The sequence below is a fragment of the Euleptes europaea genome, chromosome 2, assembly GCF_029931775.1.
Source record: "Euleptes europaea isolate rEulEur1 chromosome 2, rEulEur1.hap1, whole genome shotgun sequence".
Lineage (NCBI taxonomy): Eukaryota > Metazoa > Chordata > Lepidosauria > Squamata > Sphaerodactylidae > Euleptes > Euleptes europaea.
Window position 1 is genome coordinate 135888341 of NC_079313.1, and position 26978 is coordinate 135915318.

At 48.5% G+C, this 26978-nt stretch overlaps 1 protein-coding gene across 1 annotated transcript in view; it reads right to left on the reverse strand.

The window, feature by feature from the left end:
• Positions 1-735: 735 nt before the first annotated feature.
• LOC130473394 (tyrosine-protein phosphatase non-receptor type substrate 1-like) overlaps positions 736-26978 on the reverse strand; it is a 149045-nt gene continuing 122802 nt past the window's right edge. Inside the window, exons 7-10 of the mRNA XM_056844914.1 lie at positions 15255-15362; positions 12799-12820; positions 8915-8954; positions 736-993 (exon numbers count right to left, since the gene is read on the reverse strand). Of these exons, the coding sequence (XP_056700892.1) occupies positions 736-993; positions 8915-8954; positions 12799-12820; positions 15255-15362 (428 nt within the window). The remainder of the gene's footprint in view (positions 994-8914; positions 8955-12798; positions 12821-15254; positions 15363-26978) is intronic.

Genomic DNA, 26978 nt, shown 5'->3' on the forward strand with positions numbered 1-26978 from the left:
TATCGCGAAGAGGCACTGTCCCACGACGTCAGGTCAAGGCGGGGAGGGCAGAGCAGTGAATGGTGAAACAGACGCTACCACAGTCAAGAAACCGGGCTTCCTCCTCCCAGAGGTACTTGGGAAAGGGGCCGTTTCCTTCGCCCAAATACCCTCAAGTCCAGCCAAGAGTCTCGACGTTGAAACCTTGTTTGCATCCTAGTTGGGACCAGCTGTGTTAGTTCACCTCCATGAAGAAAATGGGACTCAGTGGACTCGGAGGGGACTCGTGGTTGTCTTGAAGTGGAGAGAAGGCCTTCGGCAGGAAGTGCTGCAGGTAACCGTCCGACCGCTTCAAACACGACGGCCTCAGAAAGCAGTCATGCACCCTTCACCTCAATGCGCTGTGTGGATGAATTAAAAGAAGAGAGCTATTGTCCAAGTGATAAAAAGCTGTGTTAGATCCTTAGTTGTTTCTAGGCCTCTCCCCTCCCTCTCAAATGATCGCGGAGGAGAGAGGCACCATGAGCTAGCCAGTAGACCAGAACGCAATGGCATGTAGCACCAATTAGCTTCCTCCTTGACTGTGCATCAAGTTCCATGTGAAGAAATTGCAGGAACCGTACTTGGCAGGCAAATCCCGTCGCGCCTCCACCGAAACTCCGCATTAGGACAAGGCCAAGAACCAGAGCTTGGCAAGGAGGCACCTGGCACCCCCGCGAGATGGCCGGCGAGCCGCAGAGAGCCAACGACGGCGGCTCATTTGTTCTGTACCTGTACGCTGGCGTATTCCGAGCTGGCTTCCTCGGGCTGCGGGGCAGGTCTCTTGGGTGCTTTGCTGAGGTGCACCATGTCCAAATCTGCATAGGTGACATTTTCATCGTGGGTCGCCAGTGGAGCGGTCTGGATGCTGGCATACTCAGACTTCTGGCTGACCTCGACTACTTGGCGGGGACTCTTCTTGGGGGGTTTGTCGAAGTTTAAGTCTGCGTACGTAACGTTGTTGGGATCCGGCTCCTGAATGGGAAGAAAGGGGGGGGGAGAAATGAATACGAGAGTGGGAAGCAGCCATTATTTATTTTATTAATTTATATTCGCATGTATAGCCCGCCCTCTTTCCCAGACAGACCAGGCTCAGGGTGGGTTACAACCTCTAAAATCAACAAAACCATAAAACATTAAATGTCAATAATTAAAATATTCGATAATTCAGTAATTATTCAACAATTAAAATCTTAGTAGCCAGATACCCTGGCTCTCGTTCTGACCTGGATGACCCAGGCTAGACCGGGGCTTCTTAAACTTTTTCCACTCGCAGCCCCTTTCCACCCGATAAATTTTTACGCGACCCTGGGTATATAGGTATATAAAATAGGTATACAAATCAAACATTTACCAATAATAAATCATAAAGAAACCTTTTACTGTTGCCAAATTTTTCACGATCCCCACGGGGTCGCGTAAGTGAATGTGGAAGTCGTGAAAAATTTGGCAACAGTAAAAGGTTTCTTTATGATTTATTATTAGTAAATGTTTGACCCCATATGGGGTCGCGCGGCCCACAGTTTAAGAAGCTTTGGCCTAGACCAATTTCATCAGATCTTGGAAGCTAAGAAGAGTTGGCCCAGGTTAGTACTTGAATGGGTGACCACCAAGGAAGTCCAGGGTTGCTACGCAGAGGCAACCATTGGCAAACCACCTCTGTTCGCCTCTCGCCTTGAAAGCCCTACGGGGTCACTATAAATTGGCTGTGACTTGAAGGCACTTTCCACCACAACTCTGGCTCTCAGGGGCTGACAAGCAGGACGGCCTCCTCACACTAGACCAAGGGATCAGTAGAAGCAACTGATCATAGATCTGGAGAGCTTCTGTTTAACGAACAGGACAAGGGACTCCTAGATGGAGATGTTCACATTCAATTGGACTCTGGGCTTTTGAAAGCTCTCTGCCTTTCCTCCCGTCATTTGCACACACCCGGCTTGGAGTCCGTCTATCCAAGAGAGAGCTCCCCCCCCACCCGCAAGTCCCAAGACAATCTCTTCGTGCTGCTTCACAAATAACGTTTTCCTACCCCGAGATAATTGTTGTCCCTGGCAAGCCACGTACACCCAGGGGTCAGGAAGCAGGGCCCCAGAGCGCCAGGAAGACTTAATTAGCTCTCCAAATTACACTGGGAGGGAACAGCCTCACAGGCAGGGCTCTGAATTCTGCAAGCTGCCTTCCCCTCTCTTGTTTTTAAGTGCGGAAAACAAAGGACTGATTACGAGGTAAACCTGTGCCACTCCAGAAAACAAGCTGCGGATCACGACTGCATGTTCCCGTCGGGCTTTTTTATATACACAATACAGTTATAGACATAGCAAGGCATTTTCTTTGTGAAGACACTTGCAGGGAAGGCGATAGGACAGCTGATAGACGCTGTCACGCCCGCTGAGGACATCAGCAGCAGGCACCACAGAGTCTATCGCAGGGTTGCCAGGTCCCCCCTCGGCCCTGGCGGGAGGTTTTTTTGGGGGAACTGAGGCAGGGACTGTGTGCGCGCGGCGGCGCGGCCCCAACTGCATCACTTCCGGTTCGCACCCGGAAGCGCCGCATCGCAACAGGCCTTTTACCATGCAAACTGGGAGTTAGAGTGGTAAAAGGCCCGTTGCGATGCGGCACTTCCGGGCGTAAACCGGAAGGGATGCAATTGCGTTGGTGCGGCCACGCGCGCACATGATCCCTGCTTCCAAAGCGGCACTGGATTGGCGGGCAATTGCCCACCAATCTAAGTGACCTTGCAACCCATGTCTATCATCTGCCTGCCGCCTTCTCTGCCAGCCTCTTTGTGGGAGGAAAATAAGGGGGAAATGGGTGGAAACCATAGAGTTAAACCGTAGAGCACTGGTTCCCAACCAGGGGTCCATGGACCCCCAGGGGTCCGCGAGAACTAAATTAAGGTCCGCAAAACAAACTTATAAACCCATAATAAATTAATATTTTCAATTAAAAGTTCTCTATTATAAAAATATATATTCAAATATTATTCTAAGTTTAATGTTTAACTAACAGTTATCATTAAAGTTTATTTTCAAATTCTCTGAATTTTTATTTTTGAACCTTGGGGTCCCTGCACCGAACAAAAAAGTCCTAGTGGTCCCTGGTCAAAAAAAGGTTGGGAACCACTGCCGTAGAGGATTTGCAGAATACTAGAGCGTCTCTGGTGGCTCACTGATGTTGTTTCTGGTCATGCCGGAAGTGATGTCCGCACTTCGCTGGTGATGTCATTATATCACCAGCAAGGCCCCCATCCGGCAGCAGTGAGTCTCCTGCCTGTTGCTACCCTTGTGCTGGCAACCACAAATTCATGTATGTGCAGCTTGTGCAAACTTGGCCCAAAAGGAAAAGGGGAAAAGATATCCCCCCCCCCAATTTGGAAGTTTTGGACCACTGTGGATGGCGTGAATTCAGACCAACAATTCCACACACACAGCAGCAGGCTGATCGTCCTGGCAGCACAGATTAAAAACTACACATCGCTCCTCTATTGTCTCCACGGGATGACGTCGTCCCAATTCCAGGACAGCTGTGCAGATATAGGAGTGGAAGAACCAGCCCTACCCGGGGTGTGCGGAGCTCGGTTTGCTCAGCAAAATCGCACAATCGCACCACACAAAAGCCTACCTCTAAAAATAAACTGTGCTAGGCAGCTGGGCCTTTTCAAAGGCAAGCTACATTTTGTGACTATTTTATGGGAGAAAGAAAACCATTTTTTTGTTGTTGGTGCAGCCGGCGTTCTTCTCGAAAGGGCAAACCCTCTCCCATCCTCCCCTCTGGATCTGTTACAATCCCCAAGGGGGGAACAAAGACCCAAAATTCAATTAGCAAAGCTTGTTTCTATGCCTAATTGTCAAGAGGGAAGAGTCTGGAAAGTTTCACGCAATCTCTTGGACGTCTGGCGAGGAGATGCGGTGAGAGGCAGGGAGGAAGGAATATGCGGCCCAGAAGCACTTTCCTTGCCTGTCTCCTCCTCTCCAATAATCCTAAAGGGGAATGAAGGTGCTAAAATGCCCAGTAAACAAACCTCTGTCAAGTAGTACCCTCTGTCAGGGAGTATTTCTTGTTAACAATTTCTAACACATATCTCTTGAAATGAAATTACCCATATTCTGGTTGCTAATTCACCAGGAAAAGTTCCAAATCATATACAACTTAGACTTCAACTGTTTACATTTATAACTGAAATTGAATTGAGTGTGTACAACACAGACCTCTATGTATAACACAGAACGCTACCTGTTGGATTAGCTTTTTGTATATTTGTTTGAGACTACCACTGCATTAACTGTGATGTGTCATTTGTAAGTTTTCTGTTTCAATTAGCTACGGCAGGGGAGGGGAACCATTTTTCCGCCAAGGGCCATTTGGATCATTTGCGGGCCATACAAAATTATCAACTTAAAAATTAGCCAACCAAGCCCCAAGCAGGCAGCTGCCCCAGATGACCCCCCTAGCGCAGGCAAGCAGGCAGGCATCCAACCGGTGGTGCACTCGCCCACCTGGTGGCACAGGATGGTCTGTTGCACCAACCAGGCATAGCCATCCAGCTGCAAGCTGGAGTTGCTCCTGCTCTGCATGGTCGGGGCCGGATTCTACAGCCGGCTCCTGCTACCTCCACCTGCTGAGATGAAATGAGGACACACTGGCTAAGAACACACACCCCGTGCATTCTGGCCCTGCCTCCTTTAATCCCTCCACTGTCACCACTTCCACCCCCCAGCCCTCTTGTAGTACAGAGGGAATACGTTTCTCCACGGCCCGGGTGGGAAAGGGTTAACAGAGTTTCTTGGGTGGTGCTAGCAGTTTCATAGCTAATGACTCTTCTGCAAGTGGGGGAAAGGTTCCTTTTCTTGGTAAAACAAACTCACATCCGCCTTGAATAGAGGCTATTCCTGTCTGCGGGAGGGGGTGAATTGCCAGTCTTAGATCCTTCTGAGCTAGAGATCTGCCAGGACCCACAAAGGGCCAGATCAAATGATTTCACGGGCCTTAAACAGCCGCCGGGCCTGACGTTCCCCACCCCTGAGCTATGGGGAGGGGCCATGGTTCAGTTTGTAGAGCATCTGCTTGTGCAGAAGGTCCCGGGTTCAATCCCAGGCATCTCCAGTTAAAGGGACTAGGAAAGTAGGTGTGAAAGGCCTTTCTCTGCCTGGGACCCTGGAGAGCCGCTGCCCGTCTGAGTAGACAATACTGACTTTGATGGATTAAGGGTCTGATTCAGTATAAGGCAGCTTCATGTGTTCGTTTTTGGGGAGGGGATGTGGCTCAGTGGTAGAGCATCTGCTTGCAGAAGGTCCCAGGTTCAATCCCCGGCATCTTCAGTTAAAGGGACTAGGCAAGTAGGGGATGTGAAAGACCTCTGCCTGAGACCCTGGAGAGCCACTGCCGGTCCGAGTAGACAATACTAACTTTGATGGACAAAGGGTCTGATTCAGTAGAATGCAGCTTCATGTGTACCACCTTGAGGTTGGCAACACTATCTCTCAAGGCTAATCTCTGGGCCTGTGAGCACTCAGCATCAAATGATCTGCATTTAGGCTTGGGACTGGTACCCCTTTTTTCTGGAATGTCTGTAATGACACAGAGGGCAGGGGAACAGCGGGGCATTGCAGCTTGGAAACTCATATTGGTAATTTGCAAAGGCTTGTGGGAGAAAGAACCAAAACTCTGGTTCAGTGGGAAACTTGAAAACCACGTACAAGTGCTTCTATTACTGTGATGAAAGATCTCACAGTCTCCTCTCTGGCCCCATTCCTCTTGGGACCCAGACACTGTCCCTCTCCTCTAATCTGAGGCTTGGAACAAGCTATTAATTTTCCATTAAGGTGGGCCAGAGAGTTCTCTGCAAGCACACAGTGACCTCTAGGTGACCCCAGCTCCTGAGAAACCAGATGTGATCAATATGACCTTCACTGTTACAGTGCATTGTTGATTCACAACCAAGGTGAATCCATGATATTGAACTCGCTCTACGTAGGGCTGCCCTTGAGACTGATTCGGAGGCTCCAGCTGTCTCAGAATGCGGCGGCGAGATGCCTGACCAAGACCTCGCCCTGAGAGCATATACAGCCAGTGCTTCATCGTCTGCACTGGCTCTAGCTGGAGTATCAGATCATGTTCAAGGTGTTAGTTTTAACCTTTAAAGCCTTACATGGTTTGTATGTTTGGGACCACCTCTCCTGGTATACCCCCCAAAGAACACTACGTTCAGCTGATACTAATCTGCTGGTGGTCCTCAGCCCTAGGAATGTACGACTATCCTCAGCATGAGCCAGGGCTTTTTTGGCCCTGGCTCCAGCCTGGTGGAATGCTCTGCCTAGTAAATTGTGGTGCCTAAAACTGCAATTTAAGAAGGATGTAGACAAGCTGGAATGTATCTAGAGGAGGGCAACAAAGATGGTGAGGGGTCTGGAGACCAAGTCGTATGAGGAAAGGTTGAAAGAGCTGGGTTTGTTTAGCCTGAAGAGGAGAAGACTGAGAGGGGAGATGATAACCATCTTCAAGTACTTGAAGGGCTGTCATATAGAGGATGGTGCCGAATTGTTTTCTGTTGCCCCAGAAGGTCGGACCAGAACCGTTGAAATTAAATCAAAATAATTTCTGTCTAGACATTAGGAAGAATTTTTTAACAGTTAGAGCAGTTCCTCAGTGGAACAGGCTTCCTTGGGAGGTGATGAGCTCTCCTTCCCTGGAGGTTTTTAAGCAGAGGCTAGATGGCCATCTGTCAGCAATGCTGATTCTGTGACCTTAGGCAGATGATGAGAGGGAGGGCATCTTGGCCACCTTCTGGGCATGGAGTAGGGGCCACTGGGTGTGTGTGGGGGGACAGTTGTGAATTTCCTGCATTGCGCAGGGGGTGGGACTAGATGACTCTGGTGGTCCCTTCCAACTCTATGATTCCATGATCAGGACCCTGCAGGACCTTAAAGAGTTCTGCAGGGTCAGTAAGACAGAGTTATTCCATCAGGGCTATGACTCAGGGCAGCTGCAGGTGTTATCTGTGCTGGCCTCCCTACTCCCCCCCCCCCGCCTTCTTTTTTCATCATTAATTCTGTGCATGCATTGACTTGAGGGGGTTCCTGCCTGCTTACAGCCTTTCAGAGAATGGTTTACGACAGGGGTCCTCAAACTACGGCCCGCGGGCTGGATCCGGCCCCCGGAGGGCTTTTGTCCGGCCCGGGGACCGAGAAAGCCAGTCCCCCCTTGCCCCCCTCCCCAGAGCTTTTCTGGGCTTCCTGGCAGCATGTGCCCAGCCGGAAGCCTCCCTCCCGCCCCAGTCGCCCCCTTCCCTGCTCCCTCTCCAGCCCCAAACCCTCTTTCCTGGGCGCACGAGGCGTCTTGCCACCTCGCGCGCCGCCCAGTCGCCCCCTTCGCCCTCTCCCTCCCACCCTCCCCGGCCCAAAACCCCCTTTCCTGGGCGCACGAGGCGTCTTGCCACCCCCTTCGCCCTCTCCCTCCCAGGCCCCAAACCCCCTTTCCTGGGCCCGGTCGCCCCCTTCTCTTCCGCAGCACGCCCCACCAGGAGACTTCTCCCATTGCCTAGCTCTGTGGCCTGGCTGGGCCTGGCCTCCTCGAGCTCCATGCAGCCGCGCCTGGTCCTTCGGGCCCTCCACGATGCAGCCCAACGTGACCCTGGCGTTCCTGTTTTGGCCGCAGTCGGGCAGCGTTCTCACGGCTCGGGGCTATCTCTCCTCCCGGGGGTATCCTTGTGGCCTGGAGGTAATTGTAGAGGCCCCTTGGGGGAGGGGGCTGGACATATCTCCAGGGAGAAGAAGAAAAAGACTTGTGGCCATTTATGCACGGGAGGTTTTGCCTTGGATTTGCCGCCCTCCAGATGCACATTTTCCCCATCCGAATTCTCAGAACTCAAAAGTAAGCTCCCCCCACCCCCGGGGCAGAGTTTGGAGAATTCGGATGGGGAAAATGTGCATCTGGAGAGCGGCAAATCCAAGGCAAAACCTCCCGTGCATAAATGGACTTGGTTTTTACATGCCGACTTTCTCTACCACTAAAGGGAGACTCAAATTGCCTTACAATCCCCTTCCCATACCCTCCCACAACAGACGCCCTGTGAGGCAGGTGGGGCTGAGAGAGCTCGAACAGAGCTGTAACTTGCCCAAGGTCAGCCAGCTGGCTTCGTGTGTAGGGGTGGGGAAACCAACCAGGTTCACCAGATTAGCCTCCGCTTCTCACGTGGAGGAGTGGGGAATCAAACCCGGTTCTCTAGATCAGAGTCCCCGCTCCAAACCGCCACTCTTAACCACTACATTTGTAAGGCGCAGGCACTTGCCGCAGACTCCAGCCTCTTTATTCCCCGTTAACTCGCCTCTGTGCATGCGTGCATGCGGAGAGTGCAAGGGAGGCAGGGGCAGGGGTGAGGCCGCGTCTGCCGAGGGAAGGCCGAGCCCCAGCCGCAAAGGGGGAAGGTCCGGGCTCGGGAGGAGGATGCTTTTCAGGAGAGCCCCCTCCCGCCGCCTCCTCCTCCCCACACATGCAGGGAATTTGTTCATACTTTTTTCAAACTATAGTCCGGCCCCCAACAGTGTTTGAGGGACAGTGAACTGGCCCCGTTTAAAAAATTTGAGGACCCCTGGTTTACGACCTTATGCACCATACATGGTTTTAATAGATAGAATTTTTGGCTGTGTTTTAGTATTTTAATTGTATATTTATTTGAATACATGATGATTTTATGGCTGTCATCTGACCTGAGCCTGGTTTCGGGTGGGGAGGGTGGTCTACAAATTGAAATAATAAATAAATAATAAATAAACCACAAGGAAAGATGTGATATAAATGTTTTAACAAACAGTCAGACATTCCTATCAAGGTAAGGAAACTCTTGTAATCTAACAGTTCACATCTCTGTTTCGTCTTCCAAGAAACTAGTAGGACGTACCTGATTTGCACCCCCAGAAATCTTCTCGGACTCATTTAACCTAAAGATAAGAACATAAGAATATAAGAAACATAAGGAAGGCCATGCTGGATCAGACCAAGGTCTATCAAGTCCAGCAGTCTGTTCACACAGTGACCAACCTGGTGCCTCCAGGAAGCCCACAAACAAGATGACTGTAGCAGCACCGTCCTGCCTGTGTTCCACAGCACCTAAGATAATGGGCATGCTCCTCTGATCCTGGAGAGAACAGGGATGTATCATGACTAGTGTCTATTTTGACTAGTAGCCATGAATAGCCCTTTCCTCCATAAGAACATCAGAAAGGCCATGCAGGATCAGACCAAGTGTGGCTAGGCCAAGGTCACCCAGCTGGCTTCATGTGTAGGAGTGGGGACACCAACCCAGTTCACCAGATTAGCATCTGCTGCTCATGTGGAGGAGTGGGGAATCAAACCTGGTTCTCCAGATCAGAGTTCACCACTCCAAACCACAGCTCTTAACCACTACACCATGGTGGCTGCTACACTACGAACGGTTAATTTACAAAGGAGAAGAGTTGATTTTTATATGCCGACTTTCTCTACCACTTAAAGAAGAATCAAACCGGCTTACAATCACCTTCCCTTCCTCTCTCCCCACAACAGACACCCTGGGAGGTAGGTGGGGCTGAGAGAGTGTGACTAGCCCAAGGTCCCCCAGCTGGCTTCATGTGGAAGAGCAGGGAAACAAACCCAGTTCACCAGATTAGCCTCCGCCGCTTATGTGGAGGAGTGAGGAATCAAGCCTGGTTCTCCAGAGTCCACTGCTCCAAACCACCGCCCTTAACCACTACACCATGCTGGCTCTCATGTGTTCTGGGTCTGTCCAAGACTCCTTTTATAAACAGGCTGCTAATAGTGTACAGTGCAGTCGTCGGGGCTGCTGTGTATGTGTGGTCATAGTGGGGACAGGAGATTCATAACCCTTTCCCTTGGGTCATTTCTCTGTTGAAGATCACTCCTACAAGCTGCTTTTACACCCATGCTGGTGGGAGGGGGGGATTGATGATTTTCGGTGGGAAACGGTTCCAGGGGAAAACCCTCCCCTCTCACCATCCTTTTAATTTAAATTGTACTCCCAGTGGGAGCAAAACCCATCAGTCAACAGAAACACAACGATATACAACGTGCTCTTCTGCCTTTGTTGTGGGGGAGGAAGAAACCATGTGCATTACTGACCACCCTTGGTGGGACAGTAGGATAAAAATGCAAAAAATATATTTACTGTGAGCTCTTTAAATGGCACAGATTCATATACACAAACTCCTTTTGTGAGAGCCAGCATGGTGCCGGACTAGGATCGGGGAGACCCAGGTTCGAATCCCCACTCGCGCCATGGAAACTTGCTGAGGGATCTTGGTCCAGTCACACAATCTCAGCCTAGACCCTGGCAAGTATTTGGATGGGAGACCTCCAAGGATCGCCAGGGTCGTGACGTGGAGGCAGGCAATGGCAAACCACCTCTGAACATCTCTTGCCTTGAAAACCTTATGGGGTCGCCCAAAATTCAGATGTGACTTGATGGCAAAAAAAGTCCCTTTGAACCCTTGGGATAAAAATGAAGCCTCCACGTTCAGAGACAGTGTACATCTGAGTCTCATGTCCTTGGGGGCACCAGGCAGGAACCCTTCTTGAACTCCAGTGTCCTGCTTGCAAGCTTTCCATGAGGCATCTGTGGTTGGCTACTGTGGAAACCAGAACGCTTCTCAAGAGGGATTTTGATCCAGCAGGGCTCTTCTTAGGCACTCATGATTTTTAAGCACACGAATGAATGAAGCTAAAGGTCTGCACTAGAAATGCAAGCCTTAATAGATCAATCAGTGCAATTAACCAGCAAGACCTTTAATTGCATATTTAAAAGCAAAGTTGTGAGTTTCTGGAGAAGGCACTTGTCAAGTTGGGGAAAAAGAAGACGGAAGCAACCTCCCCCCTTTCATTTGAGGCTTTGCTTAATGTAACACACTCCACCCAGGCCATGACAGTGCTTTCTATAATGATGCCAGCTCCGCTGACATTGGAAGAGGCTGGGCTAATCGTTTACTGCAGGCCGCATGAACAAGCCAGTGTGGTTTAATTTCACTGCTGAAGAGCGCTGGCAGATTAAACATAAGAACATAAGAAAGGCCCTGCTGGATCAGACCAAGGTCCATCAAGTCCAGCAGTCTGTTCACACAGCGGCCAACCAGGTGCCTCTAGGAAGCCACAAACAAGACGACTGCAGCAGCGTTGGCCTGCCTGTGTTCCACAGCACCTACTACAATAGGCCTGCTCCTCTGATCCTGGAGAGAATAGGGTGCATCATGACTAGTATCCATTTTGACTAGTAGCCATGGATATCCCTCTCCTCCATGAACATGTCCACCTCCCTTCTTAAAGCCTTCCAAGTTGGCAGCCATCACCACATCCTGGGGCAGGGAGTTCCACAATCTAACCATGCCTTGTGTGAAGAAATACTTCCCTTTTATCAGTTTTGAATCTCTCACCCTCCCGCTTCAGCAGATGACCCCACGTTCTGGTATTATGAGAGAGGGAGAAAAGCTTCTCCCTGCCCACTCCAACCCATGCATAATTTTATAGACCTCTATCGAGTCTCCCCTTAATTGCCTTCTTTTCAAGCTAAACAGCCCTAAGCGTTTTATCTGCTCCTCATAGGGCAGTTGCTCTAGCCCCCTGATCATTTTGGGTTGCTCTTTTCTGCAGATTGAGGCAGAACCACAGCACTTTCAGTTTTAATTGTCTCTCCCCCCCCCCCGTCCCTAAAAACCTTCAATTAAATTCACACACCTGAGGGGGTCAGAGGAGCATATTTCCTACACCTTTGCGCTTCGTTCTTTTGGAACTGGGGCTCACTCCCCACCCCTTGGCCCACTGCCCCTCGCCTATTCATCAGGTCTAGTTTGCTCAAAAGGGTGTGGGGAAAAGGAGCTTGGATGTGGGATTGGTTTGCCATCCAGCTGGAGACTGGGATGGGGGGCAGAGACATGGAGGAAGCGCTGTAGACACAAGGGCATGACATCGCTTCTGGGCAAACCTGGGAGTGATGTCATGCCCTTGTGTCAATGGGATTTCTCCCCTGCATTTGCACTCTGCTGGCCTACCGAACGGGGGCGAGGGTTAGGGCAGGGGTATCAAACATAAGGCCCGTGGGCCGGATCCGGCCCGCAAGCCAGCTGAGGCAGCCAACCCCTCCAGTCCTGATCTGGGCTGGCGTGGCATGGACCGGCCCAACAAAGTGACATTTATGTCATATCTGGCCCTCGTAACAAATGAGTTTGACACTGTCAGCTAGGCTCCCTGTCGGCCCCGAGTAAAAACAAGATGGTTCCCCACACAGACAAAATGGAGTTTTTGTGCACTCCGTCCCCCATGTTTTGCACTCGGTCTCCTGCCCGACACCTGCACCTCAATGGAGACCCGCCCGAGTAATCGCTGATCTGATACCAGGTCCCGCGGAACAATGTCGGGAGCTCGGGAAGATCAGCCAATTAATGCACACGTTAATTTCCTATATGCGTGTCTTAAGTCGTTACCGGCAGTTAACTTCTTAATGTTTCTTTGTATCCCAAACCTAATCAACCCCATTGTATTTACCCTATATATGTACCGAGTTTTCCCCATGCCTGTATTCTAGCCTTAAGTTTCTATGACTTGCTGAACTCGCTGACTTTCTGAATAAAACTTTTGACTCGCTGCAACGTCTGGAGCAAAGTTCCTTTACAAGAAACGCAACGTGTTGCTGAGGTTTGACAGACACCCCTGCTCTAAACTCCAAGACATCTGTCTTCGTCTTTCTCTCTCATGCACACATCTTTTCCTTTAGTAATCCAAGCAGCGTCACAAGCTTACCTCACAGATGTAGAACCTTTACCTACAGAGAAAAGAAATGTACATCAGTTAGGATAGCATTTCCATGGACTTCTATCAATTCCAGCTCTACGACACATGAAGATCCTGGTGGTCATTGGATGGGGAGTAGAGAATATAGGGCTTCCTGATGGAGAGAAGCCTCCAGGTATGTTGCACGATCCCTCGGGTGAGGCAAGCCCTACCTCTCCACACACCCTCCCCATTTTGGGCCATTTTGCCCAGAAGTGGCCCCAGCCAGGGCTGGATTAACCACGATGCTAAGCAAATTCCGAAGCAGAGCCCCCGGGTCCCAAACGAAAGGCAACCTTGGTGTGAAGGAGAGAGCCCTCCAGGGTTGCTAGCTCCGATTTGGGACATTCCTAGAGATTTGGGGATGGGGCCTGGGGAGGGTGAGTTAGGGGAAGGGGAGGGAGTTCAGACGGGAAGTGACGCCATAGAATCTGCCCTCCAAAGTTGCCATTTTTTTTCAGGGGCGCTAATCTGTCTCGTCTGGAGATCAGTTGTAATTTTGGGAGAAGCTACACCAACAACAGGAGCCCCATGGCGCAGAGTGTTAAGCTGCAGTACTGCAGTCAAAAGCTCTGCTCACGACCTGAGTTCGATCCCAACGGAAGTTGGTTTTAGGTAGCCGGCTCAAGGTCAACTCAGCCTTCCATCCTTCTGAGGTCGGTGAAATAAGTACCCAGCTTGCTGGGGGTAAAGGGAAGATGACTGGGGAAGGCACTGGCAAACCACCCCGCAAACAAAGTCTGCCTTGGAAACGTCAGGATGTGATGTCAACCCATGGGTTAGGAATGATCCAGTGCTTGCACAGGGGACCTTTACCTTTACCTTTACACCAACAACAAAGGGGAAAAAGCTTAACCCTAAACAGAATTAAGTACCTAAAAGGTCAAGAAAAAAATAAATAAACATCCAAGGCCAAAGGTTATACAATGTAAAGATTATGTCAGTACAAAATATGTATATATTTATTTCAGGATAAAATCTAACACCACATATAATACATAGGCGTTTCAGCCATACAGCCTTCTTCAGTGTTGATTGCTTAGACCAGGGTTTCTTAAACGTTTTCTACTTGCGACCCCTTTTTGCCCGAATTTTTTTTACATGACCCCAGGTACATAGGTATACAAATCAAACATTTACTGATAATAAATCATAAAGAAATTTAGAAACCTTTTATTGTTGCCAAATTTTTCGCGACCCCCCACATTCATATGGGGTCGTGACCCACAGTTTAAGAAGCTTTGGCTTAGACCACTGAAGAAGGCTGTATGGCCGAAACACATATGGTCAGAGTCTAATTGTGTGATTTCTATGTCTTATTGTGCTATATGAGCATGTCAATTTGGTAGGCTTTTGCAAGCCCTTATATGCATTATATGTGATATTAGATTTTATCTTGAAATAAATACATACATATTTTGTACTAACATAATCTTTAGATTGTATAACCGTTGGCCTTGGATGTTTATTTATTTTTTCTTGACCTTTTGGATACTTAATTCTGGGAGAAGTCCAAGCCCCAGTACTGGATTTCCTGCTCTAAACTCTAGTTTCAGAGTCCCCAAGTCACAACCGACAGGAGGGCTCTGCTCCTGTAACAGACCATTACCCCTGCTGCTGCAGATGCGTGCCCTGTGACTCTTGCTTATTATGGCAGCTCAAAGAGAATGGGGCCAAGGTGGGAGGTCAACCTGTGAAGCGGAGACATCAACGGTGCTAGAATGCATGCGGACCATTCCGTTCCCATGTCCCGTCACCCCCCAATTCTCAGTCCCCTTAAATCACCACCTGCTTTTGAATCTCTTCTTCTACATTCAAAAACAATTTGGGCTATTTCACCCTGCCCATGAGCAGATGCCAGGTGACCGATCAACCAAGCGAGAGGTCGATCTGCCCTTACCCATTCTCTAGGAATTCGGGGAAAGGCCCGCCTACCACTCTCTGCCATCTCTCGGGGTCGTTTATTACATTTTCCAAACAAGTTCTATTCCCCAGCTGCCAGATTTCAATTTTGCTCTAACACTGATGAATGTTTTTGTTGATCGCAAGGACAGCTCCGCGACAATGCTTATTAAAAAACGTCAGAGTTTATTCCTCTGGGAAATGAGTGATCTTTGCTACCGCATTCACACAGACAGACTGGCAAAGGCCCAATTCACACAGGCCCGATTCAGCAGGCTGTGTTTGGTTACTTGTGGCTTCTAGCAAGGTCACAAGCCAGCGGGGAACCACGTGGAGGCACTGATTATCCACGGTCTTCTCTAAGAGGTGGCCACCGTTGCGGCAGATCTTTTTTCCAACCGCGGTCACCGTGCAAAACTTCACGGTTAGGTGCACAAGAGTCAGGCGGCCGGTGTTTCCGCAGGGACCTCCGAGTCCACGAGTGGGGCCCGAACGACTACTGCACAGCGACAATTCTTCCATACCTTTCCTCTGTTTGGCCCAGACGAAGTAGAGGACGGCAGCCACCAAGAGGACCACGAGCAAGCAGATCAGCACGAGGATATACGAGAGAGGAGGCCTGAAGAAATTCCCTGTCAAAGACGGGAGAAAACAAGACAGTCAACAGCTTCTAGCCAACTGGAGTCACGGTGGTCATAACTTGCATGGATTCAAAACTCCAATCCTCACGGCAAAAAATCTTAGATGAGAAATTGTCATGGTTGGGCTTCTCGCAGGATATGCTATTAGATCTTGGGAAAGCTGAAGCCTTCACCAAAATTTAAAAAGCGCATTAAAGAGCTTGATTATAACAGAACCACCTTTCGTGCTCGCTGCGTTTGTTCATCTCAGTTTTTCGGAATACCACCACCACACGGTTTGCCCGCTTATACCTATTACTTGACAACTCCTTGTCTTTCTAGAGCCTTCTGTTTAGCTAGACTGAATGCCAACCCCTCTATGGCCATGCAAGGCAGAATTCTGAATATACCATACCCAGACAGGACCTGTCCTTGCCCTTCTGGCTCTATTGGTTCACTGGCAAAGAAATAAATGAACACCTATGCTTCAAAATGTATGTCACAAACAAAGGATACAGCACGAGGCTCAAAAATCATAAAAAAATAATACCAAATAATGACAATACTTATATCAATGTGATAACAACAACAATGAAGTGATTATTATCACATTGATATAAGTATTGTCATTATTTGGTATTATTTTTTATGATTTTTGAGCCTTGTGCTATATTTTCTATTGCCTCACTAGCTCATGCCCTCTTGGAATGCCGCTTTTATGAGGAACTTAGAACACATTATATCTCTCCCCTTTTAACATATAAATCTAACACCTCTGTGCCTGACATAAAGGCTTTTTTATTAAGTGACAAGGATCCCAAGGCTACATTGTCAGTGGCAGGATTTATTTCAGTCCTTACATCCCTCAAACATTAGATCTAAAATTACGCTGCTCAAGATCAATGGATCAAGAAGCTTTCAAGGGATAAAGGAAAGGATTAAAAACTAAATGTTCTCAGGACCAGGGAAGATCTTTGTCTGCCTAAGTGCTTGTTGGAGATGCATCCCTCTGGAGTAGGCAACCCTGGGCAACCTGGGCACAGATGAGTAGCCTGACAGCCAAAAGTCAGTTTCATCAGGTTTATTATTTTGAAACTATCAGCCCAATCCTGGAGGGGGAGAGGCAGATCCGCAGATTTTTGCTGCGGAGGCAAAAAAAGGAGGCTTTTAAAAACATAAAAATAGAGAAAAGGGGGGACAATCCACCATTGCCTACAACAGGGCTACACCACCCAAAAAGGTGGTGCAGGACCGCCGCAGCGCGAGGAGGCGTTCCTGGGGTGAAAAGCATAAGGAAGCTGCCTAGCAGCAGCTCCTCCCCTGGGGATGCCTTGGGGATGCCCCCGCCATGCCGGTGTGGGCTTTCCCTTCCAGGAGAGCCAGCGTGGTGTAGTGGTTAAGAGCGGTGGTTTGGAGAGATGGAGTCTGATCTGGAGAACCGGGTTTGATTCCCTCACTCCTCCACGTGAGCAGCGGAGGCTAATCTGGTGAACTGGGTTGGTTTCCCCACTCCTCCATTTGAAGCCAGCTGGGTGACCTTGGGCCAGTCACAGCTCTCTCAGCCCCACCTACCTCACAGGGTGTCTGTTGTGAGGAGGGGAAGGTGACTGTAAGCCGGTTCGAGTCTCCCTTAAATGGCAGAGAAAGTTGACATATAAAAACCAACTCCTCCTCCTCCTCTTCTTCTTCTGGCGTAGTTGTGCTGGCAGCGGTGCCCGGACACCAGCATGTTTGCCCCCGCACCGGTGTAGGTGCCACCTTATTGTGGAATAAGGTGGCACCTACACCAGTGCAGGTAAGGTTGCCAGGTCCCTCTTTTACTCCAGCGGGAGGCTTTTGCGTTTAAGCGTGTGCGTGCGCCGACGCATGCGCGGCACTTCCAGTTTAGAACTGGAAGTGCCGCCTCGCCCTTTACCACTCAAACTAAGAGATATAAGGCCCCTCGCAAGGGAGAACTTCCGGTTCTAAACCGGAAGTGGCACGCGTGGTATGCACGCGTGCGTGCGCATTTGGCCGCCGACCCTCAGGTGGTCGGAGGGCAGAGGGGGCAATTGCCAGGGGTTTTCCCACCACCAACAGGCATCTGGCAACCTTAAGTTCAGGGTCACGTCGCCTCCTAAAGAGCTTCGCCCCCCCCTTCAGGAACGGGCTCAAAGTCAAGGCACACCATGAAGAGAAATGGGAGAATATCTGTTGTCTATAACCAGGGATAACTAGAGGCCAGGCTCTGAGTTTATGAGCAATGCTATTCACTCAGTAACTTGGGGGCAAGCTGTGACTCGTTGGCATGTGCCCTGGGCCTCATCTGTTCACCATTCCCCAATGTGGCACCTGTCGCATGTTTTAGGAAGGTTGGCAAGCCCCTTGCCCGGTGTGGCTGGCATTTGGTTCCCACCTTGAAACAGCCAAAGGAGTGGGTACGCTGTGGACTTCCTTGAGGAGTCGGCCTCATGCCAGCCATGGATGTAAATGTGGCTGTTTAGGTTGATGATAATTGTGAATTTGGCTGTTTATGAGCCATGGTGTGAAAGCTGGACATGGTGTGAAAGCTGGACAGTGAAGAAAGCTGATAGGAAGAAAATAGATTCCTTTGAAATGTGTTGTTGGAGGAGAGGGTTACGGATACCCTGGACTGCCAAAAAAACAAATCAGTGGGTTATAGATCAAATCGAGCCTGAACTGACCCTAGAAGCTAAAATGACTAAACTGAGGCTATCGTATTTTGGTCACGTCATGAGACGACAAGTCACTGGAAAAGACAGTCATGCTAGGAAAAGTTGAGGGCAGCAGGAAAAGAGGAAGACCCAACAAGAGATGGATGGACTCAATAAAGGAAGCCACGGCCTTCAATTTGCAAGATCTGAGCAAGGCTGTCAAGGACAGGACATTTTGGAGGACTTTCATTCATAGGGTCGCCATGAGTCGGAAGCGACTTGACGGCACTTAACACACACACACATGAGCCATGGAGTGAATACCACTGAGCTAGAGGACTTGTCCATGAAACCATAACTGCAAGAATTAATACAGGTATCTGGTAAGATGGGATGTGGGAGGCTGGTATGATGATGATGATGATGATGATGAAGAGTTGGTTTTTATGTGCCAACTTTCTCTACCTTTTAAGGAGAATCAAACTGGCTTACAATCTCCTTCCTCTCCCCACAACAGACACGTTGTGAGGTAGGTAGGGCTGAGAGAGTTTGGAGAGAACTGTGACTGGCCCAAGGTCACCCAGCAGGCTTCATGTGTAGGAGTGGGGAATCAAATCTGGTTCACTTTCGCTTACACTGAATTAGGGCATTGATCCATCAAGGTCAGTATTCTCTACTCATATGGGGAGCAGCTCTCCAGGGTCTCAGGCATAGAAAGGTCTTCCACATCACCAACCGCCTGGTCTTTTTAACTGGAGATGCTGGGGAATAAACTTGGGACCTTCTGCATACCAAGCAAATGCCCCTCCCCTAAAGATCTGGGAGGGGGGAGCATGAATGAGGCATCCAGCACCCCACCTCTCCCCCATCTGTTTTTTTAGGCCAAAATGCATGCATGGAGTTTCAAACAGGAACTGTAGCATCACATGTCCCCTGGCCTTGATTTAATTTACTTTTTAAAAAGAGTAATACATTATTCACAATCTCATTAAAAGCTGTGTTCTTACAAACGCCTTGTGCAAACTGAAAACAATCCTTACCAAACTAGGATCTCTTCTCTAATCCTCATATAAAATACTCTTAAGAACCCGACTTACGTAACTCCATTATAAACCTGCTCAATGTTCCTGTAAACCGCAGTCACTCCAGGCAAAGCGAAGCAGACCTACGCTTCCTTGGCAGGCTGACAAATTATCTCTTGAAACACCTGTCCCTCTTTCCATCTGATGACAGGATCCCAGCTGATGACAATACCTGAAGTTCGCCCCCAGCGTATACTTTGTTAAAACGTATATACAATTAAAGCCGAATAAAGGTAATATGTAGCTATCTATTCGAACCTAAGTATACAGAAAGGCTGACCACGTGACTCTATTTTTTTTAATGAAAAACAGAGGGGTACCCCAAATTACCAGAATTCCTCAGGGCTGATACTACCCAGAATAATTTAAATTCTTGAAATAAAATGAGCTATAGAAGACACAGATAAGCTTAATATAATTCAGCCCTATTGGAACAATGCAGCTATTGCTTAAAACCCATTCTTCTATACCTCTTTTTGGTGACAATTCAAAATCCACTTATGTCTATGATGTAAAATAAAAAGGTCATGGTTGAACCTGGAGTTCTGTCTCTCTCTTATGGCTGCGTCTCTGTGTGTTAAGTGCTGCCAAGTCGCTTCCCACTCATGGTAACCCTATGAATTATCACAGAATCATAGAGTTGGAAGGGAGCTCCAGGGTCATCTAGCCCAACCCCCTGCACAATGCAGGAAATTCACAACTTCCTCCCCCCCCCACTCCCCCAGAGACTCCTACTCCATGAATTAATGACCCCCAAAATGCTTCCTTGATTGAGTCAATCCATCTCATGTTGGGTCTGCCTCTTTCAGGGCCGCTTTCAGGTTTGTGTGGGCTCTGGGTGACAGGTCGTTTATGCATGGGTACTGTCACTCACGTTCACCCCTGGTCTGAATCGGTTGTTCCTTGGAGTTATGCATGAGTTTTCCATCCATTCAAGATGACCTTGCTGCCAGCCCTTGCAATGTCCAGGTCTTCCCATTCCTCTGTTAACCCGACTCTTCCATCTTCCCTGAGCAAAGCCCGGGTGAAATCCCCATGCATAAGCCAAAGTGCGGGGCACACAAGCTTGGTTTCGCTCACAGCCAGTTACAAAGCAGCATGACCAGAGGCGGGGATTGAAATACTTCCTGATTTGAGCTTGGAGACTGTTGGTGCAGAGATTCCCAACAGGAAAGTGTGGGTCCAGCGAGCAACGAACCTCAGGTAAAACTCCCATGCATAAAGGACCAGAGTATAACTGGGACCCCTTTCTCCTTTGGAATGGCCCCTTTTGCCTCAAACCCCACCCCTTCCATTTGGACCCTCCCCTATGCGGATGTCTTTTCTTCAACCACTCTCTTTTCCATTTCAATTTGCTTACTCTGGTAAAGAGATCGTACATCCCCCCCCCCTATTTTTATTACTTTGGTATAGTGCAGGGGTGGGGAACCTTTTTCCTGCCAAGGGCCATTTGCACATTTATAATATCATTTGGGGGCCATACCAGGTATAGATCTCCCGGCGGGGGGGGGAGAAGCTAGGGTTGCCAGGTCTCCAGCCACCACCTGGAGGTTGGCAACTGCAGGGGAGGCCATGCAGAGAGAGGCCTAGAGGGCGCCCCCGCTCCCCCCGGTCCTCCCCCCTCGCAGGCAGGAGGGCAGCCAGAGGTGGGCCTGAGCAAACGAGGCGCCAGGGGGGCCCAGCGCACCGCCTGCGGTTGATCAGCAAGGGAGGAAGGGAGGAAAGGAAGGAAGGAAAACAGAGAAAGAGGAAAAGGGAGGGAGAAAGAGAGAAAGGGAGAAAGAAATGGAGAGAGGGGGAGAAAGAAAGAAAAGGACGGAGGGAGACAAAGAAAGACAGAAAAAGAGGGAGAAAGAGAGAGAGCGAAAGGAGAAAGAGTGACAGAAAAAGAGGAAGAAAAGAGAGCAAAGCCTTTTCCCGCACACACACACCCGCACACGCCGGCCCCGCGCAACCGGGTCCCAGGCTCCCCACCCACACACACGGTGCACGCAGCCCCGCGTGACCCGGCCCCAGTCCCCATGCCCTCCCACCCCCCCAGCATCCACAAAAGACCCCCCAAAGCCCAATCGGCTCCCGAGCGCATGCTCTGCCGCCGGGAGCCGCGGGCCTCTTTCCCCCCTTCTTCTCACCGCTCAACAGCCGACAGGCAGCGAGAGGGGCTTAGTGTGCCTCGGCATGCCTGCACGCCGCGGCGGCTGGGGCAGCCTTGGGGGAAGTGTCCCTCCCCCTCCTCTCGCCGACCTACGGCCAACAGTCGGCGAGAGGAGGTCCAAAGGGCGCCGCACCACCCCTGCAAGTCGCGGCCCCAGGAACACCCCTGAGGAGGGCCGCCCTGCACCACGCCTCCGCTGCAGCGCCCCGGAGCCCCCGAGGGCCACAGAAAATGTCCTTGGGGGCCGCATACGGCCCCAGGGCCAAATGTTCCCCATCCCTGGTATAGTGGCTAAGGTGTCAGACAAGGATCGGGGAAACCCAGCATCGAATCCCCACTCGCGCCATGGAAGCTTGCTGGGTGACCTTGGGCCAGTCACATACTCTCAGCCTTGACCCTGGCCAGTATTTGGATGGGAGACCTCCAAGGAATAGCAGGGTCGTGAAGTGGAGGCAGGCAACGGCAAACCACTTCCGGTGTCTCTTGCCTTGAAAACCTTACAGGGTCACCATGAGTCAGCTGTGACTTGACAGCAAAAATAAATACATAAATAAATAAAACCCCAGAGAAGAAAATATGCCTTTCATTATTTGAATTGGAGCACTATTCAATAAAGTTGGCATCATCTGTGTCAAAGCAATACAAATGTTGTTCTGGAGGACTCTTGGTCTCAGGGTAGGGTTGCCAGGACCCTCTTCGCCACTGGCAGGAGGTTTTTGGGGCGCAGCCTGAGGAGGGCGGAGTTTGGGGAGGGGAGGGACTTCACTGCCATAGAGTCCAATTGCCAAAGCCACCATTTTTCAGGGGAACTGATTTCTATCAGCTGGAGATCAGTTGTAACAGCTAGTACCTGGAGGTTGGCAACCCTATCTAAGGGGCTGCAGAAAAATTTCTCCGTTCTCATCTCTGAAAGTGAGGAGGCCAATCCACCCCCCCAAAAAAAATGCTTAAGAGGCTGAATAATCCCAACATACTAAATTTTCATTGGGAACCATCTCATAGAATGAAGGGAAATATTTTATCACTCAAGTCGGGATCAAAGGAGCCATAGCTAACCCAAGGAAGGAGGAGGCCTTATTTTTAATATAATGCATTACTTGGTTTTTTAAAGCTATGAGTTACATTTTTGATGCTGCTAATTTAATCCTACAAAAATATCACAATCCAAATCTTTAACTGTTGGTTTCATAGATATGTATCATTTTAAAAATTGTTTATTACGTTTTTATCTCTTTGTTGCCTCGAGGGCCCTCATTGGGTTCAAAGATGGTTAAGAAGAAGAAGAAGAGTTGGCTTTTATATGCCAACTTTTTCTACCACTTAAGGGAGAATCAAACCAGCTCACGATCACCTTCCCTTCCCTTCCCCTCCCCACAACACACACCCTGTGAGGCAGGTGGGGCTGAGAGAGTGTGACTAGCCCAAGGTCACCCAGCTGGCTTCGTGTGTAGGAACGGGAAACAAATCCAGTTCACCAGATTAGCCTCCGCTGCTCATGTGGAGGAGTGGGGGATCAAACCTGATTTTCCAGAACAGTCTCCATCGCTCCAAACCACAGCTCTTAACCACTACACCACCATGGTACACAAGATATCTATCATGAGAAAGCACCGCTAATGCATCAATGTGTTGTGGTCATTGCAGCAAAACCAACTTGACATTATCTACTCCAACATGTAGCACCCCGAGATGTCTGAGACAGAGCTTTCAGGGCCAGTTTTGGCAAATGCTGCGAGGGCATTTCGCAGCTTATTGTTGCTCCAGAAAAATAAAATGAATAAATATGATGTAATATTACAAAAAAACAAAATTCTCAGCCTCATCAGAACTGTCTGCAGCATGCACCAACACAAGATTCCAGTTACGGGTAAGAGCAAGGTACAAACAAAGCCTGAGGATTTTTCCTCCTTAGAACAACGGCTTGCCCTCATTTGGCACTACTGCTCTAGCCACAAATATCACACCCTGACAATCCGTACTTTCCTATCACTCTATCCAACACAATGCTTGCAAAACATTTTTCCTGTTGTATCTGTGAATTGACCTCAGAAGCTAAAAATGACTAAACCGAGGCTGTCGTACTTTGCTCACATGATGAGAAGACAAGAGTTACTGGAAAAGACAATCATGCTAGGAAAAGTGGGAAGCAGGAGGAAAAGAGGAAGACCCAACAAGAGATGGATGGACTCTATAAAGGGAGCCACGGCCCTCAATTTGCAAGACTTGTGCAAGGCTGTTAAGGATAGGACGTTTTGGAGGACTTTGATTCATAGGGTCACCATGAATCGGAAGCGACTTGATGGCACTTAACACACACACACACACACACACACACACACACACACACGTATCTATGATAAGAAGAAATTAAAAAAAAATCTCCTTGATGTCCCTTGATTTGCTATTAACACAAAGGGGGAATGTGTGTGAATGGAGTGAGCAACGTGTCCTTTGGCTCTGGTGACAACTTAGCATCCATCACCATAAAGTCATAGAGTTGTCCACTTTACTGTCCTGTGAAGTTTGCAGTGTGAAAATGCAATTATGTCACAGCAGGGGTGGGCCTCGGCCTGCGCCCCACCCTGCCCACTGCTGAAGCCGGCACTGCCCTCTTTCCCAGCTGCCTTCAACTTTTCCAAGCATTGCTGTCTTTTCCATTGAGTCTGTTTTGGAAGGAGAAGAGGAGGTTTGGGCATGTACAGAATGTCTTGCTTTCATCACTGGGTAAATACCCCCAGCTCCTCATGCATGGGGTTTCAGAAAGAGGATTTCTGAGTTTGCCTTTGTAAAACACATTCAGCTGTCTAGGTATAAAATGATGTTTACTTAGAAAACTTGCACCCTATTTTTCTGCTAAATAAACAGGGCCCAAGGCAGCTGAAACGGAAGAGAGATCAGCAACCAAATATGGCAACCTGAGAAGGATGCAAAACTCACTCCACATAGGTTTCCTTTGGGAAGAATCTGTGTGGAGGCAAAGATGCTGCCGTTGCCGTAGCGCAGTGGTTCCCAACCTTTTCTGACCAGGGACCACTAGGACTTTTTTGTTTGGTGCAGGGACCCCAAGGTTCAAAATAAAAATTCCAAGAATTTGAAAATAAACTTTAATCATAACTGTTAGTTAAACATTAAACTTAGAATAATATTTGAATATATATTTTTATAATAGAGAACTTTTAATTGAAAATATTAATTTATTATGGGTTTATAACTTTGTTTCGCGCACCTTATAGTTCTCGTGGACCCCTGGGGGTCCACGGACCCCAGGTTGGGAACCAGTACCGTAGCGACTGCTACATCCTCCCTAGCTCCAGTGGGAGGCCGGGATGTCTTGTGGGGAACGCCTGGGCCTGGCTCTCCCCCTGCGTTTCTCCATGTTTTGCTCACATTTTGAGGGACCAGTTTTATTTCGAATTTGAAAATGCGGGGGGGAGAACAAGACGACCTCTGACGGTCGGAAAAGGGGTGCATAATCCAAACAAAACCCCGAAGTTGTCAGAGAAGAAGAAGAAAAAGAGGAGTTGGGTTTTATATGCCAACTTTCTCTACCACTTAAGGAAGAATCAAACCGGCTTACAATCGCCTTCCCTTCCCCTCCCCACAACAGATGGCCATCTAACCTCTTCTTAAAAACCTCCAGGGAAGGAGCACTTACCACCTCCCAAGAAAGCCTCTTCCATTGTGGAAAAGCTCTCACTGTTAGAAAATTCTTCCTAATGTCCAGACGGAAACTCTTTTGATTTAACTGCAACCTGTTGGTTCTGGTCCGACCTTCTGGGGCAACAGAAAACAACTCGGCACCCTCCTCTATATGGCAGCCCTTCAAGTACTTGAAGATGGTTATCATATCCCCTCTCAGTCTTCTCCTCTGCAGGCTAAACATACCCAGCTCCTTCAACCTTTCCTCATAGGACTTGGTCTCCAGACCCCTCACCATCTTCGTTGCCCTCCTCTGGACACGTTCCGGCTTGTCTACATCTTTCTTAAATTGCGGTGCCCAAAACTGAACACAATACTCTAGGTGAGGTCTAACCAGAGCAAAGTGAAAACCATCACTTCGCGTGATCTGGATGCCATACCTCTGTTGATACAGCCCAAGATTGCATTTGCAATGCAGATCTTTCCTGGAAAACAGGTATATTTTCCACAGTATGTTTATATTTCATAAAGTAGATCAGTATTTTTTTTACTAAAGAATATGGATTTTACTACTGGAGATGGCAAACTTGGCAAAGCTTTTTTACTTTTCTGTGTTACTACTTCTGATCCATCTCAGGAAGACAGAATCTCACTGTAAGCAACTGCTAGGGCTCTTACATATGCTTTTGGGGGCGGGGGGAGAACAAAACAAAACAAACCAAAAACATCAATCAGAGATCTTCTGGGATAAAAAAAATCATCCTAATTTTGTTGCTTCTTTTTTGTGATCCTTCACTTCTGCATGATCTTAAGAAGTATTAAAAAAAAAAAACCTGCCCCGTAGGGATATTCTCTTTCATGTAGCTAGAATTTCGACTTTGAAAAAATAAATACATGTTACAATCTGAAGGCTTTCCATATGGGACCGTCTGAAAGCTGGCTCTGTTTTTTTAATAGCCTTACAGGGCATTCCTAAGGAGAGTTACTCCAGTCTAATCCCACTGAAATGAATGGGCTTAGACTGGAGTAACTCTCCTTTGGGATGCACTGTTAATATCCAAATAGTTTATGGAAGCTTCATTTAATTTCGGGATTTCAGTACATGAACCTGTCACAGACTCTATGATATGAAATCCATTTACCTGCCCTGCATTGTTTTACCAGTAGCACACAATAAGGTTTCTTTGGCACAGAGTCAGCTTGGTTTGAGTTTAAAAGGTCTATTCTCACTAAACGTTTCCTTTCTTATCTTGTACTCTGGGCATTGGGCCAGAACAATGTGAGGTGTTTCCATATCTCTGAGAGCTAGGCATATTGCCAATACATTGCATCAACAACATTTTCAGTTTGTATGTTTAACACCAGCCAGAGTAAATATCAAACCCTACTTTACATTTTTCAAACCTCAAGATTGCAATACCAGACTCTGTGCTAACAGTTTCTTAAACCTACAGCACCTTACTTTAAGCTCACATTATAACACTCATGTCTCATAACAGAACATAGAGGTGACATGGTCAGCCTGAGAGAGGTTTTAGCATTTGTGTGTGTGTTAAGTGCCGTCGCTTTCGGACCCTATGAACACCCTCCAAATTGTCCTATCTTTGACAGCCTTGCTCAGATCTTGCAAACTGAGGGCCATGGCTTCCTTTATTGAGTCAATCCATCTCTTGTTGGGTCTTCCTCTTTTCCTGCTGCCTTCAACTTTTCCTAGCATGACTATCTTTTCCAGTGGCTCTTGTCTTCTCATAATTCTTAAACTTTTCTTAACAGAAAAGAAGAGAGTTTAAGAATGAATAAGGCTTGGCTTCCTGTCCTGAAAACCTCCAGACTAACGAAGACTACAGTCCACAATAGCCATGCAGATTAACTTTGGATTTCACACATTAACAGATCACTTCAGGATACAATGGTTCCATATTAACATACCACACCCTCATTAGCACATTATCTTGATACTTACAGGACAATGATTAGCACATTACCTTTAATACTTTGCAGGACAATGACTCAGCTCAAACCCAACCCCCTTCTGACTATATATTACTCTTCCTACACACTTGACACTGAGAGACACTGCCCTTCAGTGTTACTCCTC